This window comes from Sparus aurata, chromosome 4 (assembly GCF_900880675.1).
Source record: "Sparus aurata chromosome 4, fSpaAur1.1, whole genome shotgun sequence".
Lineage (NCBI taxonomy): Eukaryota > Metazoa > Chordata > Actinopteri > Spariformes > Sparidae > Sparus > Sparus aurata.
The window spans coordinates 33,261,286-33,280,101 of NC_044190.1; the positions used below are offsets into that span (position 1 = coordinate 33,261,286).

The window sequence follows — 18,816 nt, forward strand, 5'->3', positions numbered from 1 at the left end:
ATTTTTCCTTACCCTACTTATTAAGCCAACTATAGGACTAACTGGGTTTACGCTACACTACAAGAACAATGCTCTTTCTTTATCTACCATGTGTGGTTTATCTGGTGGTAGGTATGCAAACTGTTAGCCTGGGAAAGTCAACTTTAGCTTCAAACTTGCGCACAAAATCATACATGCAGCCATCAAATGCATATTAAAGAACCCATTACAAAATCAGCAACAGTGTTTTCAATCAATTCATTGAGTTAGCTTAGCTTATTAAGCCTGCTACCTCTTGCTAAGAAAATATGCCAGTGGAAGGTTCGGCAGCCAAAAAAGAGAAGCCTTCTTTTGTTAAACTTATAATGAAATCAAGGACCCATTGTTGAATGAAGTGCACATAAATTACCCCAAATTTTAAGTGGTAAATCTTCTCCAATGTTATTGTTAACTGTGCCGTGCAGGAACAGAGAGCTTGAATACAATTACTGAGGGGGGTGTAGTTTGGCAGTCAGTCAATTAAAAACGCCATTTGACCCAGTGAGCTACAGTTGTCAGACACAGGCTGATTGCTAAAATAGATTAATCATTGAATTTAGTTTATTCATTTACCGTGCCGTTATCAGTAATTAGCGTGTTGAGAGCTCCATTAATGAGTGTTGGGGAGTCTTCTGTTATGGTGTCTCTGTATCTAGTGATTCTGTTGGCCCAGTCATGGCTCACAGAGCCATTCCAAGCAGCCTGCAAGAGTAACAACACAGTGGATGCACCAAAATTACAATTATTATCCCTCTATCAACACATGAAAAAAATAATAGGGTATCAGAGGCCCATCTGGGGAAGAGCTGCCCCGTTGCAGGTTTTGACCTTGGGTTCAGGTGCGGGGGCATCCTCCCCTTCCCTCGGATTAGCACTTGCCATCAGGCTCTGCTCCTCTGAGGCCTCTTCTAGCGGCTGGCCAGACTCTTGGTTGCCGGGGGGCATTAGTGTCTCCAGCTCGTGGCTATCGCTGCACTCTGGCACGTTGGTGGAAGCGGGGCTGCCTCCTCTCCTGTACTGAGGGGTCACAGCTGTGGAGTCCAGGCCCCCAGACACCTCCCTATTTGGAGCAAAGATGAGAGGGATGGTATAGGAGTTGTGCGTTAAAACAGTCGCCTGGGTTGATTTTAGCTAAAATAGTTGTTCCAATTAACTCAAAGAAGTAAGATCAATGGGCACTGTTTGAGTACTGACACGCTACAGATTCCTTACCTGGATTTGCCGTTACGGAAGCTGAAACACATGCAGAGGAGGATGCATATCAGTCCGAGACACACACCGACTATGATGCCTGTCACTGCGTGGATGTCCAGCTCTGTTAAAATGTCAGAAAAACAACAATCATGGCGTTACAGATTTACATTTGCCATATTGGTTTTGCTATTTGATCTATTACCAGTATCTACCTCTGTCTCATATCTAGAACGGCATATTAAAATATCCAAGTATTTTAAAAACATTTTTTTTTAAAAACACATCTAGTTTCATATCTACTGCGCGGGTATAAAGAGACTCAGCAAGTTTGCATCGATTCCGCGGTGGAGAGATATGAGGCGACACTCGACTAGGGAGAGCGGACCTTCATTGATATTCATTTATGCTTTGTGACTTTGGCAGCCTTGGACACAGGGAGGAGAGGAAACAGATGGCAGGAGATCTCACCCACCCACCCACCAGCCTCCTCAGTCCCATTCACACTAGCACGCTGGCAACACCATTACGGCCTTTGTGAACAAAATAAACCTGTTACTCTGTCTTTTTATTACAGTTTAGGGGCAAGAAAATAACAAACACAACACTGCTCGCTCACTTCTCATTGCATTAAGGAAGCTTGATTTTCTAAATATTCCAAATATATTTGCCTTTTGACTATCAATTACCATAAATTAGGCCCTTAGATGGGTAAATTATAGTCTGAACACAACACTGTCCCTCTCTGATGTGTGTGAGAGAGACATGGAATGCCTAAAATAACCAAGTGTGATTATCTTCATTGCTGATGGGAGTGTTTGTAAGGACGCTGTAAGGACAGTGAGTTTGACGGGCGTGTTATATAAGAGTTCACAGCGGAGCTAACAACCCCTTTTTTTTATGACTCCCTCTGTTTAAAGACAAAAGGGGCATTTAATAATTACAGGTAAAGCCGAAACGCTGACGGACGGAATTATAAAGTTTATAATGAGATCGCATGCTTTAAACGCAAAGTAACATGAAAAAAAAAGTGCTTTGCGCAGCGATTTTGCTGGGTAAAGAGAGCAGTAATTCAAAGCTCTCCCCTGGGGGTCGCTGATGAGGCCGCCCCTTTGATATCTACACTTAATTTTCATCCTCCAAATGCAGCAGAATAGGAGAGGAGAAATAACAGCGTCCCGCCGAGCAGCACTTTCCCTGATGGCAGGGATAAATTGCCCAACTCACGGAGGGAAGGCTGTGCGTGTATGTGTGTGTGCACAGGCACGAGTGTGAAAGTGTGTTTGCAGATGTGTGCAGATGCATGGTGTGTACTTGAGAGAGAGAGAGAGAGAGTCTCAGAAGCAACTGAACGCCTTATTGTAAATGTAACCACAACTGAATAATTAAAAGGTACAGTGTGTGATATGTAGTTGCAACTATTAGAACAGACGTGGAATGTTATATTCATAAGTTTGTTTTAGAGTCATTGTGTGTTTCAATTACCTCCAGATGAGCTGTTTATATCTTTATAGGGGGGCGGGTCTCCGTCTACGGAGGTCGCCATGTTGCACCGCCATGTTTCTACAGCAGACAACAACAGACAAACCTGGCACTACTGAGGGCCTTTTTGCATGGCCGTCGGGAAATGACCGGGTTGGAAAAAGACAAACAATCTGTATCGAGAAGTTTGAAACATCAGTCCGATAAAGGACAGATGATCATACTTATTTTGTGCAAGAAAAATCACAGGAGTGTGAATTGAAGAAATTAAAACTCCAAGACGCTAAAGGAAATCGGGACAAGCGTCGGCATAAAACAATAATAAATGTAGTGATGAGGATGAGGAAATGTTTGCAGACTGACACAGAAGTGCCCATCTCTCTGCTGGACGGGTAAGAGTAATGTTACAGATTACAACAGACCGTAATAAATATTTCCCCCCTGCTGCTAATGGTACACAACTTGGGTAGTTTATATTGTATATTAGCAGTTCATTAGTTTCACTGAATAGAAATGTCGGCACGTGTCATATAGATTAAAATTCGAGCACACCATAGCCTCAGTTTGTGCCTCCCAGAGAGCCGGTGGTATCGTAGCGTTAACAAGATTTATTTAGATTTATTCCTCGTCTGTTGCAGTAACACAACACATGGAGCGTTAACTTACTGAGATATTTAGGACTGGTAGTGCGCCAAAAGACAAAAGTGTGACAGATAAACTGAGGGGAATAATATCAGTCAGATGTGCCAAAAAGAATCAAGCCAAGTCAGAGAATTTGAACAACAAAGTGAAAACTAAACCATTACATCTGGGCTTTTTCTTTTATATATAAATTGCATTATATACAATAACCTACATAACATTTTAACAAATATTCAAAAACACAACAATAATTTCGGTGTTATATAATATTCATTCAGCAGTTATTACATTTCACAATATTCACATGTTCAGTGAATTATTATGCCTGGTATTTGCTTTCGTATCTGCTTGTGAGGTCATTAACAAGTCATGAGCCAGTAAAGTATTCCTTTTCATGAACATAAAGACATTAAAAAAGAAGAGAGATGTTACGTCCTCTTCATTCTCAGAGTGAGAAATCTGCTCCTTGTAAACTGATAAGTGTTGTCCCTTTCTCATCCTTAAACCCTCCTGACACTGAGACTGCAACCTGCCTCTTCCTCTCTCCCTTGTTCCCATTCACAAACAAATAATCAACATAATATATTCCTTTTTTCTTTAAACATATTCCATATCGACCTCTGCAACTGCCAAAACCACGATCACCGCTACGATCAGTGCTCCTAAAACTGCTGTTACTTCTTTTCTTTGTTATTCCTGTCACCTATGTATGTGCTACGTGACACCTACCATATTTTGGGAGAGGGGTGTGAACATCCTTTATCGGTGAATAAGGCCCCGGCCCCACCTCGGTAGCTGCACCCATTTTAAAAAAGTAACGGGTGCCACTGAACAAGCCCTGCACCTCCACACTGGTAATGCTCCCTGAGAGAAAGAGAGAGGGACAGGAACAGCATCAAGGCCAATCTTTAGTCACTCAATTTCACTTGAGCTAGAAAGTAAGTTTAGACGGTACTTTGCAGTTAAACTAAACAACAACGGGAGTCAAAGGTTGCTGCTTTCATTGCAAATTAGCAGGTCATGCCAGCCAACAGGTCACCCACCGTCCTGAGAGAGGTTTTCCCACAAGTGCTCGGGCTGGCTGAGGTTGCCGCTGTATAAGATCCTGTAGCTGATGATGATACCGTTTGGCTCCAGCGGAGGGCGCCAGCTCACCAGGACAGACGATGAGTCCAGAGCGCTCAGCTGCAGCTCCTCCGGAGGTGTGGAGGGCCCTGAAGGAGAAAGGAGGTCTGGGTCAATAATTAGAGCCCAGAAATGAGGCCTCACAGCTGGGGAATGTATATTGTCTTGGTGGGGGATTTGACAAGTGGTGTGAAGACCATCTGCGTCCTCGTGTCCGCGCCACCTGGGTACAGGAGAGGGGACAAGCAGGGCAACGGGGGAATGGGCTGGGGCTCAGGTGATGATACATGGCAGTCGGGAGCGTGACAGGGTGACTGGTGATAATAATGTCATTAAAAAGCGGCCCCGCTCTCCACTCACCACACTTACTTGGCTGACAGACGGAGCTGCCGGCCAGCACGGGAGCCTCAGCTACACCTGGGCATTTCATTACGGCCAGTTATCAGCCATCAGTGCCAAAAACTAATTCCCGTGTCCACTGGCCAATGGCCAGCCAGCACACTGATCCACACATGAGTGAGCATGCACTCACACTCACACGGACCTGCACATGCATACATTAGAGCATCTGCAGGCTTCAGAGAGCACAAGTTGCACAGCTTCACCGTGCCGTCTGGAGAACGAAATCAGGCATGCAGCAAAACTGACATAATCAACACTTTAAGCGCGTCTAATCAGGCTACACTGAAGAGATGAATGTGCGCTTTAAGGACCGGATGAAATGCATTATTTATAAAAGAGCATGAGGTAATATAAATGAAAAAAACTATGTATTTTAAGAGTTTCTGCAAATCAAAAAGAGGAGACTGGGTGAAATCTGTAGGTCCACTTTAACTGTATTTTGAGCTGAATTAAATATACGAAAGGACCAAAACCTTTTTTTTTTTTTATTTAACAGAATATGTTCACTGACCCTTCATCCTCCTCTTCCACTTCCAGATTTATTCCAACACAATTACAAAACGTCAACACCTCGCACCAGAACTGGCCCGCTATAACTAAGTGAAATCAGTTTTTGGCACACCGACGTTCCCCTTGAACCGCTCAGTCAAGTGACTCACCCAAGGACACTGCAAAGGTAGTGAGGGACAGGAGTGTTTTGATTCATCAATATCAAGTGAGTGAAAAGAGACTTGGAAGTGATCACAGTCAGTACAGCAGGGAGGTCTTCGACTTTGAACCTCTGCTCTTTTTTAAAAAATACAAGCACAAACTGAGCAAGCGAGCGTTGACGGGAGCACAGCAGAGACTCACGGTCAGACAGAGTCGACTCCTCCACTGTGCCGCTGAAAGGTCCCACCACATCCACTCCATTAGACTGCACGGCCAGCTCGTAGCGGGTGAAGGGCTTCAGCGCCCCGAGCAGTATCTCCTGAGCAGAGCTGCGGCACACAGACACAGCAGAGAGGGTTGAGTGTTTGTTTGTGTGTGTGTGTGTGTGTGTGTGTGGTTTCTATCCCGCGCTGACAGGGAAAAAAAATATAACCGAGTTTGTCTAATTCATTTAGACCACTCTAGGCTAGAAAATGTATTACCTTTTATATGGTTAGCTCTTATTGCCTGCCTTCCATTTGACAGTCATTTACTGTGTGATGCTCGCGGGTAAGCGTGCACCTCGCTAGCCCAAGAACTCCACACCCTTGAGACAATTCTTGAGTGAATATGATGAACACGGTACGATGGCGGTTTGTGAAATAGTCCCCGAAATTTAATCTATAGGATTCCTGTAAATAGTTACCAACTGACTGATAGCAGTGGATTCAGATCACGTGTGTGCAGGGTGTGGAGACTGAATCCTAATTAACGAGTGGAAGCCGATTTGGGCGTTCCCCTCCCGGCCAATCAGGGTGTGACGACGCCCTTTTGTGAAGGCTTAAGAAGAGGTGGGGAATGGCACTGACCCTGACACACTGCAGACCTCATCCGTCTTTGGCTGTTTAGGCCCCATTTCATTCTAGTTGAGGGAAATTGTGTTTATTCTTCAGCCAACTTGAGTGACCACAAAAAGTCCCCGGTCAACTAGGCTGCCTGCATCAGGGCCGTCCTTACTTGTGCCAGTTTTACTTGCCTTACAAATAGCAGGAAGCCTGCAGGTTTTCTTTGGTTTGTTTATCTTTAACTGAGCCCCTTGAAATTTGAGCCCCTATACACCTTCAGTTTTTAATTATTCATCTTGGACTTACGAGCTTGTAAAACCACATTTCAGGGAGATTATCCCCTCAAGAGGTATTTGTTTAGTATCCTAGTATCCTGTAGACGTGCATATTTTTTATTCTATGTAGGTTGGGGCTGGTTTGTCAGCATTTTACTCACAGTACTGCCGCAACATCCTGTCTGTTGTGAAGGTTGGCAACAGAGTGTTTTTATTGAGGTTCTGGGAAAAATTGCGATTTTGGTTAATAAAACATCAGTTTGTGAAATAGTCATGGCAGTAAACCTATTGTCATGGAGTTGGGATTCAGGTGGTTCATGGTCTATTTTGCAAGATTTGTCCTTGTGTGTCTTGTTTTCCCTCCCTTGTGATTGTCGTGATTAGTTTCACCTGTCCCTGATTAGTCTGTGTTTTCCCTCGTTCTGTTGTTAGGTCATCTGTGTTTGCTTTGGGTGTGTGTGGGTGTGTGTGCGTGTCATGTTTCTATCTGCGGTCCTGCCTGTGTTCCCCAGGCATTATTTCATTTTGACTAGTACAATTTTTTTTTGAAAGTTTTGTATTACCTAGGTCCTTGGATTTTCCCTTTGCCTGTTCTCTTCACTACATCGACATCATTAAAGTTTGCCTTTTGGTTCACCATTTCTTGCTTGGAGTCTTTCTTAAAGTGAAACTCTCGCAAAAATGCAACCTAGGGTCTTTTTGTGAATGTACCCAAGTCAAGTGTTTGTGTAAAAGCATAATTACGCCGAAAGCGGCACTTTTAAGATTGACCGTATTTTCGTTTTCAGGTCAAGCTCATTTTCAGTGGAGGTGCTAGGGGCAAATACTATGTAAACATCAAAATCGCTATTTTTAAAACACTAAGAAGGCTCGACACAACATGAGACTTTGCTCGCTTGGTTCCGTATAAATGCACGGATAATTGAAGTTAAAAAAACGAGCCTCAGATAAGAAACAATACTAAAATCAGAAGCTGGAAAAGTCACGTGAGATCTCGCGTGGATAGCTGTTGCCGGAAGACAGTAGCGGTCCACCTTAATGCTCCATTTTACGTCGCATTCGGATATCAACACTTATCGACTGGCAGGACGGTGGTGAGCAAAACAACTGCTAACGTGAGTTGTTTAAAAACGTTCTTTTTAGTAAACTGTGTGTACACAAACAATGTTCTCAAAGCACAAGTTCATGTGTAGAGACCCTGGTGATACTACGAGCACAGTTTCATGTTGTGTCGAGCCTTCTTAGTGTTTTAAAAATATAATATTTGCCCCTAGCACTCCACTGAAAATGATTTTGACCCGAAAACGAAAATACGGTCAATCTTAAAAGTGGTGCTTTTGTCGTAATTATGCTTTCAAACTAACGTTTGACTCGGGTACATTCTTAAAAGGACCCTAGGTTACATTTTGGTGAGCGTTTCTCTTAAACTTTTGAAACACACAAAAGGAGAATTTGTGCCCATCTACATGAATACAACAGACTGAATCGCAAGGCTATTTCATCAAGTGCTGCTGTGATACTGGGTTTGCTATTATACGCCCAGAATTGTGAAGACAGTAAGTGAGTATATTTCTCCTTAATATGGATTTGGATTAAATACAATGCAAGGCCAATCTTGCTTTTTACTTCGTGAATGATGCTTTTTAAAAGGGTAAAAGCATCAGTTTGTTGTCAGATGAGAGGCCAAGGTGCTCTTATAGACCAAAAATGTGTCACATAAAAGAACTGCTCTTCAGGTGCTAATAGGCAGAGACGGTATACTTAAAGCTTTTTATACAGCGAGGGAATTCAATGGCATTAACCACAAACAAATTTCTGACTTCATTCAATCTTAATAGATACATTTAAGTGTGAGAAATGTTTCTTTTTGGAGAGCAAATTAACATCTTGCTACTTAAGATTGTCAGCGTTCAGGTTTGTATCGGGCTTTGTGGTGTAAATGATGTTCAGATGTCGGCCAAACATGGCAATAAGTTTTGAACCAGCATCTCTTGGCAAAAGTTAAACATGACGGACATGATGAAGTTTAGTTCCGCTGACCTGGTGTGGTAGGACACCAAGGAGGCGTTGGTGGTGCCCGCCGGGCTGCAGCGCACCGTGTAGTTGATGATCCGTACGTTGCTGAACCTCGGTTTCTCCCAGCGCAGCCAGATGGTGGTGGAAGTGTTGGCCATGGCTTGGATGCTGCTTGGGGGCAATGGCGGGGGGCGTGGTGGTGGTGCGGGTGCTTCAACGCAAGCGGAAACACAGAATTTGCTTGAATCTTTTATTTATTTATTTATTTATTTATTTATTCAAAAAAAAATTTTTTTAGGAGACACTCATCCATTCATGCATTCGTGCCCATGATGTCTATAAAAACCTTACTTCTGCCGTGAACCTTGTCTGTCCTCCCCTTCCAGACAGCAGCTGCTCCATCTGTCTGCTTGTTGAAGGCCCAAACCCTTACCTCATACTGCCGGTCGGGGACTGAGAGACAGAAACGTACAAATAAATATACAGAGCAAAAAACTAAAATGTTCCACTGTCTGTCAGGATACTGTACCTGCTTCCTGTAAACCACAAATGACAACGACGCTACAACCTGCATTCAGAGAACCAGCACCAGAGCGCTCACTGTGTTCACTCCACACGCTCTCCTTCCTTTTCCAAACATGGTGCCAAATTTACCCACTTAACCACTTGGTGACATTACTGGATGCAATTTACCAGATTACACGCAGCTTCCTCCGGAGCCAAGAAAGGCTTTATGCTACTTTCTCTACATATGCAGTCAGTAGTAGTAGTAGTCGTACGCCCTGAGATCTGTAAACACACTTTGATGCGTGTAATTGGTGGCGTAACCTTTCAAGTCTGCAATTTTGAAACAAGCGCTGAATTATTAATCATTCGTTTTTTCTTCAGAGGTGCCTGACTTTATCCCTTCCTTATTTTTCAAAAGAAATATTGCTCCCATCGCAACACTGTCGGGGACAGCGGTGAAACGCAATCTGCTTGCTCAGAATTGAACAGGGCTATTGAAAAGCTGGGTATAATTTAAGTGTGTATAAAAAAATTGGGGGAAAAAAAGAAAAGCTGAAAGTCAAGGATTAAGCAAATATTTATCCGAGGAAAAGAGGAGCGTCAGACTCTACAACTTACCCAGCCCGGTGAGGAGATGATACCTGGCCCTCTTCCGGAGCCTGATGGTGTGGGTCTGTGCTGGCCTCCCTCCATTCACCGATTCGTCTGCTTCGACCTCTCGACAGGACAGCTTGTAGCCGGAGACCAGTGTGTGATTGGGTGAGGGATGCCATGTCACATTCAGCGTGTTCAGTCTGGCTCTGACTTTGAGCTCGTTTGGGGCAAAGATCACTGAAAAATTTCAAACAAACAGAAAGCGACTTGACTGAAAATGTCCACATGAGGACATTAACACTAACTCCCAGCTGTACTGTAACCTGTTGCTAATAGAGCATAGTGGTCTGGTGTCTCCCCTTACCTAGGCTGTGCTCACTGTGGTTGTACTGGGCTAATGTCTGGTGCTGGGCCCATTCAGAGGGAACCCCGAAGCCGACGCCTGTTCCAGCTGTGATCCTCAGTCGGTAGGCTTGGTTTGGCTGCAGCTCTCTTAGCGTGAATTGAGTCTCATTACCCCCAACTTCAACTGAGAATACACTGTCCACTGTGGGAACACAAAACACACACACACACACACACACACCCACAGATCTATATAAAGGGAATGAAGGACAAGCTGATGTCAAATTGGTTCCTTTGGGAGTGAACTTCATCTCCCTGTAGATTCTGGAGAGCCGGGTACTCAGAGGAAATGATTCAAGACTCAGAAAAGAAAGCAGAAAGTTTGCTTTTTTTTTTTTTTTTTAATGGAATAACTCATTCAAAACGAACATACATGAGATTTAGTGGGAGTATCTCCTGAATCAAATCTCCTAAACGTGTGCTTTCACCGGCAGTTAAGGTCATCTTTTCTCACCCTGATCCAAGGTGCTGTACTCTATGCGGTAGCGTGTGACAGCTCCTCGACTGTGCTGCGAGGACAATGGATGCCACATCAGCCTGATGTCTGTGGGGGAGGTGCTGGCTATCGACAGCTGAGGAGGTGCACTCGGCACTGCGGGAGGAAATGAGAGGACATACTGAACTGTGTGATAACGAACATTCAATTCTCTGATCTACTCTTTGAAACCCTTCAAAAGTGTGCAGCAACTCTGTTTTCTAAAAGAACTGGCTGACGTAAGATGCAAAGATGTGGCGGTTCTAAAATAAAACACTTCATGAACAGATGCTACTGATGATTTATGAGCTCTTAAAGGTCTGAGAGGACTTACAAGGTTGGCAAGCCAAGCTAATAATGTTCGCTCTGTGAGCCGGTGAAGCGTCCAAGGCCTGCCTTATTTTACCTGTGCATTAGTCTTAATACTCACCGTCCTCCAGCATCTCTACGGTAACAGGCAGGGACGGGCGACTGGCGCCCATCGGAGAGTAAGCCACCACGAAGAATGTGTAGGCAGTGTGTGGGAGAAGCTCTTTGACGTGGTACTCGGTGGTGTCGTTGTTCATCGCAAACTGGTACTCCACGTTATCCGAGCCTGCAAAGGACGGAGATGTTACTCATGTACATTTTTTTTTTTTTGGAATGTGGAAATGTACCTTCTCGTGCACGGAGACACACCCGCGGCACGCTGGCAGTGCACAGAGTAGCCGATGATCTGGTCAGAGTTGTACTCCGGTTTCTCCCAGGTGAGCAGGGCAGTTGTGCTGGAGTAGGGCGTGGCGGACAGGTGGCGAGGAGGGCTGGGCAGACCCTCCCTCACGATCACCGTCAGCTTGGCGGTGGCGCATGCCGTGCCCAGCCCATTGTCAGCTATGCACTGGTAGTAGCCCGCGTCCTCCAGTGCCAGCTGGTTGATGAGCAGGACTCCAGGGGTTTGGCTCTTCGCGCGTCTGAAGGGCTTGATGGGCTTGCCGTTCTTCAGCCAGTGCAACACCGGAGGAGGCTCCCCGGAGCTGTTGCACACGAACCTGGCTGTGTTGCCCCGGGAGAGGGATGCGGTTTCTGGGGGCTGGAGGATCACTGGGGGTGCTATTGGAAGAAGAAAGAAGCTCTGACTTGGGGGCACCATGAAATTAAGGGGTCACTCCAATGATTGCACTTCCATAAAGCTGGGAGGGATGTTAGAGCTGATGGTTTCTGTCTCCAACCTTTAGACCTCGGGGTTCATCCCAAAGGGTAGTTACATCTACCTGCAGCTAAGACAGACTTGACACTAATGACTTAAGACACAAGACTATGCAAGAGTAAAACTTTTCTACATAGATGGGAAACTACCTTCTACTTTCTCTAAAGTACCATCACACCTTAATTGACGGTGGATGATCAGGAGGAAGCTGATGAGAGTCACAGTGAAACGGCTCTGGGAAAACTCTAGTCTGTCATTAATTTGCACAGCACATAAAATGACTCCTACCAGGCACATGCAGCTCGGCAGCGGCAATCACAAACTCTCTGGTCTTGGGCTTGTTCGCCCGGCAGACGTAGACGCCGGCATGGTGACGCCTCGTGTCCCTAATCACCAGGTTTGTTGCAAGGACAACCACATCAGTGGAGATCGGCTTTCCATCTGATCAAAGGAGAAGGCAACAAAGAACAACAGGACAGGCACAGATGAAAGTAAAGAGATTGGTACTGAGAAAAGTGGAGATGATTTTCTTGGTCTTTCGGTCGCCTGAGAAACGGCACAAAAGAGAGGGGCAGCACTCTGAGCAGCAGGGGAGCCGACCTGTAGTTCCACCGGCTGACCAACAGGTGGCTCTGTGACATTTCAGTCTGGGTTCACTGAGGTGGTTGCAGTGGCACAGTCATAGGCTGTGAGTACAATCTTCCTTTAGTCACTATATAGACCTTTATTTAGTTAGACCGCCATTTTGTGCTTTTGTCAGATCCTCTGAAGTCAAAAAATCATCAACTATAGACAGGAGTGGCTCAGGGGTAGAGCAAGTTTGCTGGTTCGATTCCCCTGGTCTGCACATTGATGTGTCCTTGGGCAAGATATTGAACCCCAAACTGCTCCTGATGTGCTGGTCGGCACCTTGAATTGCAGCTACTGCCATCAGTGTATGAATGAATTACTGTAAGTTATTTTGGACAAAAGCAGCTGCTAAATGTAATGATTCTAATACTGACGATGCCACATAAAGAAGTAGTGAACAAGATGCTTACTAAGCACCAACCACGCCTTTGTAGGGCTGGGCAGTACCACAGAATTGGGTAATAATCTGACACCAAGTAACATAATGGCCTGGATCATCAATAGTAATACAGTTATCAGTACTGTGCTATTAATAGGCTACTTCTGAATATATTTTAATCAGCACCAAAGAAATTGCCAGACAAGAAAAAGGCATTTCTTCTTCTCTGTGAACCCAATATCAGTCAGAGTAGAAAATACATATGCAAAAACAATAATAAATATGTTTTGGTAAAATTGTGTCTGTGGGATCATAATAAGTCTTCTGACTTAAACAACTTTCCAATTGTTTTGTTTTTTGTATTATTGGCATGATCTTACAAGAACTAGGCATCACAATCTTTGCATTTGCGAAATCTAAGTTTTTGAGGGAGCAGAATATGTTAGTGATAGTCGTACATTTATTAGAAAAAAAACAATAAATGCACCGTTAAAATGTGCAATAGTCTATCTAATATGCTAAAGTATGTAATATATGTTTAAAGATCTCTAAATATAAAACGTGATAAAGTAAACAAGTGTAACTAAAGTAAATAAATAATAAATCAAATCACAACATCAAATAAAATGGATGGTAAAAGGCAAATAGTCAGTGTGATGTAATGAATGGAAATTGAATATAACCAAAATACTAAAATGCATCCCATCTAATCAAAATGTGTTGTAAAAGGTAAGGAGCAAAATAAAATGTAAAATACAATATAGACAGTGTTGAGTTAGCTAACATCAGGTTCTATTTACCCTAATGGGCAACTCAACTCATCTGTTCATCTTGTGAATTGTCTGAGCTGAAGAGGTAATCACTGCACACATGACCATAACCACAGCATAGACTACTTTCTGACAACTGACACAATATCCAGCCTTCAACTAACTCAACTAACTCCCTGTGTAGTGAAATATTAATTGTGAAAGATAGATGAATTTCAAATGCAGCACTTGACTCTGCAGAGACGTTGCTAAAGCACAGCATGACGGAATTCCACAAGTTTCACGTGACAGAGTTCCAATCAACACTACAAGTGTGTTTGTGTGTGTCAAAGCTACGGAGGTGTGAATTAATCAATGTGACAAATCATCTTAGGTGGAGCCCGGCTCGGTGCACGACAGAACAACAGAGGTCTGGTGGAGAGGAGGCAGCGCTTCATCAGTAAAACCAGTAACTTCTGAGCTACAGGTACGTAACTCCGCTCCCGACGCGTTTGTTCTTTGTGTTTGAGAGACGCGCGGAGTTAGAGACGGGGATAATGAGAGTGCGACAGATGGTGTAGAAAAAAAAAGAAAAGCAAACAGGATGAGAACCACCAACAGAAAAGAGGCGAGTTAGAGCGTTTACCTTGCCTGCTCCAGGACACCAGCGGCTTCGGCTGGCCTTGTGCCATACACTCCATCACAGCGGGGCGGCCAAGCACGACTGTTGCATTCTGAGGCGGCGCAACAATCACAACTCTGTTCAGGGTCTCTGTAGAACCTGTGGCAACAAGAAGAGTGTTTACTTTGGTATCATGGACCAGTAAATACGAGAAGAATTGCTGATTGTAACTGGACAGTTGCCAGTTTGAAGCCAACGACTGGATGACTGGATAAGTGCTACAAGGTGGGTGACTTCTAAAATACTGTTTCGCAAACTTACTGACTTTTTTACTTGCTTACACCGATCAAGTTTAACACAACAATTCAGTTTGATCATAAAGATACAGTGCAGTCCCATTTATCGCCAATCACTGTTGAAGTTTATCTGAACTGTTCCGTGTTCAACTACCGGCAAGCCAACACTCCAGTGAGGATGTGCTTAAAAAAAGCTCCGGGTTGGATTTGTTGGATTTAACCGCCAATTATTTGAGGATTCACAAATAAAAGCACTAATGTGAAATAATTAGTTTGAAAAAGATTAGATCAGTGAAGGGATTTGTCAGCTTTAAAAACACTGGTCTGCCATTTTCTCTTCCCTTTACTGAGCTCTGGTTGGAGTTTTCTTCCATTTGATTGCGAGTCATCTGAAGCAGTTGCACATTATTCTTCACACCCTTTCTAGACACAGCGTTGGGGAGCAGCGCACAGCATGTGATTAAACTACTAATTAAACAACATTTTCCAGTGGATTGCTGCTACACATCCTTACATAGTGTTTCAAATTGTTAAATTACTTTTCCCCTAGTCTTTGAGTAACTACTGAATCTACGAACAATTTTGTCCTCTAGAAGGGAAGGCTTCTCTTTTGTTGTTGAACCCCCATTTAAAATTCAACTCATCGCTTTTAAAACTTCAAATGGCCTCGCCCCAGATTACATAAAAGATTGGCCTACCATGTATGTGCCAATGTGCAATTCTGTAAAGGTTGCTGTGTTTACACCATTTCCTCTTGCCATCTATTTCTTTTTTTTTTTTTTACTTGATTTACTACGTTTTAAAATCCTGGTGTTTTATTTAGTTTATTAAATTCTGCTGTTCTTCATCTGTGTTCGCGTTCTCTTTTCTTTTCCTTTTTCTGTGAAGCACTTTGTGACCTTGTGCCATATAAATAAAGTATATTATCGTTATTACTGATCAACCCCACCTCCCTTTTTGTTCCATCGTAATTGCTGTGAAGACATGCATTTATCAGCTCAATACAATATGTGTCACTTAGTCAGGAGTAGTGATTTGTGTTATTCATTAACAAACATCCAGGGAGGTTGTTGCATGATAATTTAAAAGTTACCGCCTAATCTTTCTTGGTGCAACACCCTCAGTTTGTGGAAGGCAGATGTCTGACTGATGGACGAACCAAAGCGGACATTCCTTCTCATTATCGGTGTGGTATCTTATTAATTTTGGTTTATATGTCACCCGTCAACACGTGGGCACTTTTTGCAGTGATTTCTTTTGCAGCAGTTCAACTGCATTGAAGTTTAAGTTACGACATGGGTAAGATGGGGCAGGGGCATCCTTTGCCCAGTGGGTGGCAGCATGCACATTTTGTATTTGCAACCAACTGCCAACATGAGGTAGTCAAGGAACACTGTTCCTGTTTTCTGTGTCAACAGTGAATAAACCAGATGCATCCATGTATTTTTACCTCCATTTAAGTTGATGGGAAGACTCCAGATAAGAGGAAGTACTGACTGTTAACACATAGCTGGCTGAAGCTGCCCAAGTAATAATTCAGACGGGAGACGGGACGAGAGTAGGAGAGCTTTCGAGGATGACTTCGTAGGAGTTTGTAGTGAGTGTTTCTAAAACAGGAAGTCACATCATCACACAAACGGGATCCGGATTCGACCTGGATCTCGATTGGACATGATGTTAGATGATTTGCCGGGAAATGGGATCGAAGCCCTTGCGGCGCATGTTGTTGTTGCTCAGGACATGATGTGCAAAACCAGGAATAAGCCATAATCAAAATGACTAAGTGGCGGGAGATGACGAGAGGGGGTGAGAGATGACACCTCGTAACACAAGAACAGAAAAGACAGGATCATTTTGTTCGAGGGAAAAGGGTGAACCATTAACTCGGTTGATACGGTGGCCTCGGTTATTAAACTGACGTACATCTCTCCTCCTGGGTGACTAACGATGCTATTAAGAGCATATTGTTTGTTGGTTGAAGGGACCATCTTGAGTGCGTATCAGTCTCCCAGGTACGGCTGGTGTGGGGGGGGCCTTATCTCCCTGCAGTTTTTTTTTTTTTGTTTTTGTTCAGCCTGGGCAGCCCCAGCAGCACATAATGCTAATGGTCTCCAGAAAAGGCCCGACATTCTGTAAACACATTATAAATTAATCATTGAGATTACATACAGAAATCCTTGGTTATGCATAAAGCTTTAAGTGGGTCATTCTGCCTTTGCGAGGACTGCACTGCTGGCTGCGCTCTTGCCAGGGTCTCATGCGGATCAGATGGGCGTGGGTGCGGCAAGGAGGTAAAGAAGGAATTGGACCAAACTACAAACTGGAGATCTAAGGCAGCTTGAACGTTTCATATTTTCTAAAGCCTCTTACACTGAGTGTGGGGATTTGATCACCTCAATATCAAGCTGTCAACGGGGTGATGAGAAATTCTATTCATAGAACTCTGAAGTGCAAACCAGTGAAGTGGTGGCATTAGATCTGACATCTGTTATATACGATTGCTCACAATAAGACTTTAAGTAGTTTCCTCCAAGGAGTCCACGACAGTGTCAAGGCTACCGAGAGAAATGAAAAGCCCAGAAAAATCTTCCCCCTCGTCATTACAAGTGTTAAAATCCATTAAAATACACCTTATATAATTCTGTGACTAATTTCCAAATATGCTCCTCCACTATTCAAGGAGCAGAGCAGATGTTGTGTGAAGAAAGAGAGGATGCCTTCGCTTCTGGTGCATGTTTTGAATTGTAATGACTATGCAGATTATGAATTTGAATCAACATTTTTAAACTTGATCGCAACGGAAAGCGAAACACTGAGGACAAAAGACGGTGTATGTATGCTAATGCCAAACTAGTCTGATAAAATGCAGACCGTATACAGATTGACCTTCGGCATGGCTCGTTCCATTTAATGTTCAGCTCTGAGATTCACTGATTGGAGCATAATTACCTCTGTGGAAAAAAAATTGTATACTTTATTGTATTTATAATGTGCTTTGGGTATAGAAAACACATTACAGGACAAGTATACTTGTACTTTATGTGCTCAATTTTAAGTATATCTTAAATGTACTTCAAACTTGGTGCTAAATAAACATCATTAAGTTCAACTTCAATGTACAAAAAACAAAGATGTACCTTCAAGAGGTATTTAAAGCAAGTGTACTTTGTTGTACGTATATTGTAAATTGCACCCACACACTTTTAGACATTACACTCAATAGCAAGTGCAGTACTAGTGAAGCAGAAAGTACACTATTTTCATGTCCACACTGTCGGTCTGCTTGAAGTGTACTGATGATTAGTCTGGCTACAAGTATGCTCAAGTAGGCTGACATTTAATATACTGTCCTTTAGTATATTCTTTTTCACAAGGGTACATCGTAATATAACATGTATCCTCTGTTTGTTTGTTGCCAAGTTGTTCTGAATTGATGGACTTGACATTGAAAGGATACAATTTCTTTCCTGACCTCTTCTGTGGTGTCAAGATGTGCCATAATATCGATCGTAGTTAACGGACGCAAATTACAGAAAACCAACGCAGTGAAGACGCGACTTGCTGTTATTTGTGCGGTACATGATCTGTGATGCAGTTTAAGATGCACGTTGTTCGGAGACTCTGAAGTGAGTCCTACATAAATACACGACTTAAAACGCACCATATGTAAATTCTGCCAATCAAAACACAACTAAGGACATAAAAAGCGTGGGATCGCCGGAGTCTTCATAGTTAAACAACTGCCAATGCAAAGTTTTATTCACGTAAGTTTAGCAAAAAAAGGTTGGACAAAAATCGGTATAATGTAAGAACACAACTCAACTCAAATATATAACAAAGCTCTGGTTGTTTTTGAACAATTTAACGCAGAAATGTTAGGTTCTATCTTTAAATCAACTTTGTGTCTGACTTGCCTCATACTCATTATTAGTTGATTAAAAATATCAAACAATTGTGGTTCATCTACCAAACCGGGAGAATGAGTCCTTTGTGAGAGAGATAAACACAAAAACCTTGTCAGGTACTTAAAGCGAGCCCCAATTCAAAGCTCAAGCTCAATGCCACTGTAGACAGCAGCTAAAAGTCTCTTAATACCTGTAAACCCATGTGTGTGTGTGTGCGTATGTGTGTGTAATAAATGAAATCTGAAGGACAACCAAACCAAATGTATAACACCACACCAGCTTAAAGTGCTGCACATAACAGAATGGCTTTTCATGAGAAACGAAGAGCAAAGTGCGTCGAAATAACACCGCACACAAGACGCAAAGGGTGAAGGCGACTGACAGTTTTTAGTCGCCGTCTTATGAAGGCGGTTGAGGAGGGAGTTCAAACACAAAGAGTCAG

The 18,816-nt window shown here is 43.2% G+C and overlaps 1 protein-coding gene across 3 annotated transcripts in view; it reads right to left on the minus strand.

Moving 5' to 3' along the window:
• The window catches only part of igdcc4 (immunoglobulin superfamily, DCC subclass, member 4), a 63,346-nt gene that overhangs the window by 7,959 nt on the left and 36,571 nt on the right, over positions 1-18,816 (minus strand). The window contains exons 5-19 of one of the 3 annotated variants that reach the window (XM_030414895.1): positions 14,198-14,332; positions 12,082-12,234; positions 11,286-11,696; positions 11,038-11,202; positions 10,587-10,724; positions 10,092-10,274; positions 9,752-9,964; positions 8,978-9,079; positions 8,651-8,837; positions 5,713-5,840; positions 4,377-4,547; positions 4,063-4,197; positions 1,231-1,333; positions 847-1,078; positions 592-720 (exon numbers count right to left, since the gene is read on the minus strand). In XM_030414895.1, coding sequence (XP_030270755.1) covers positions 592-720; positions 847-1,078; positions 1,231-1,333; positions 4,063-4,197; positions 4,377-4,547; positions 5,713-5,840; positions 8,651-8,837; positions 8,978-9,079; positions 9,752-9,964; positions 10,092-10,274; positions 10,587-10,724; positions 11,038-11,202; positions 11,286-11,696; positions 12,082-12,234; positions 14,198-14,332 — 2,585 coding nt within the window. The remainder of the gene's footprint in view (positions 1-591; positions 721-846; positions 1,079-1,230; positions 1,334-4,062; positions 4,198-4,376; positions 4,548-5,712; positions 5,841-8,650; positions 8,838-8,977; positions 9,080-9,751; positions 9,965-10,091; positions 10,275-10,586; positions 10,725-11,037; positions 11,203-11,285; positions 11,697-12,081; positions 12,235-14,197; positions 14,333-18,816) is intronic. The other 2 variants (XM_030414897.1, XM_030414896.1) reach the window with 2 other exon arrangements.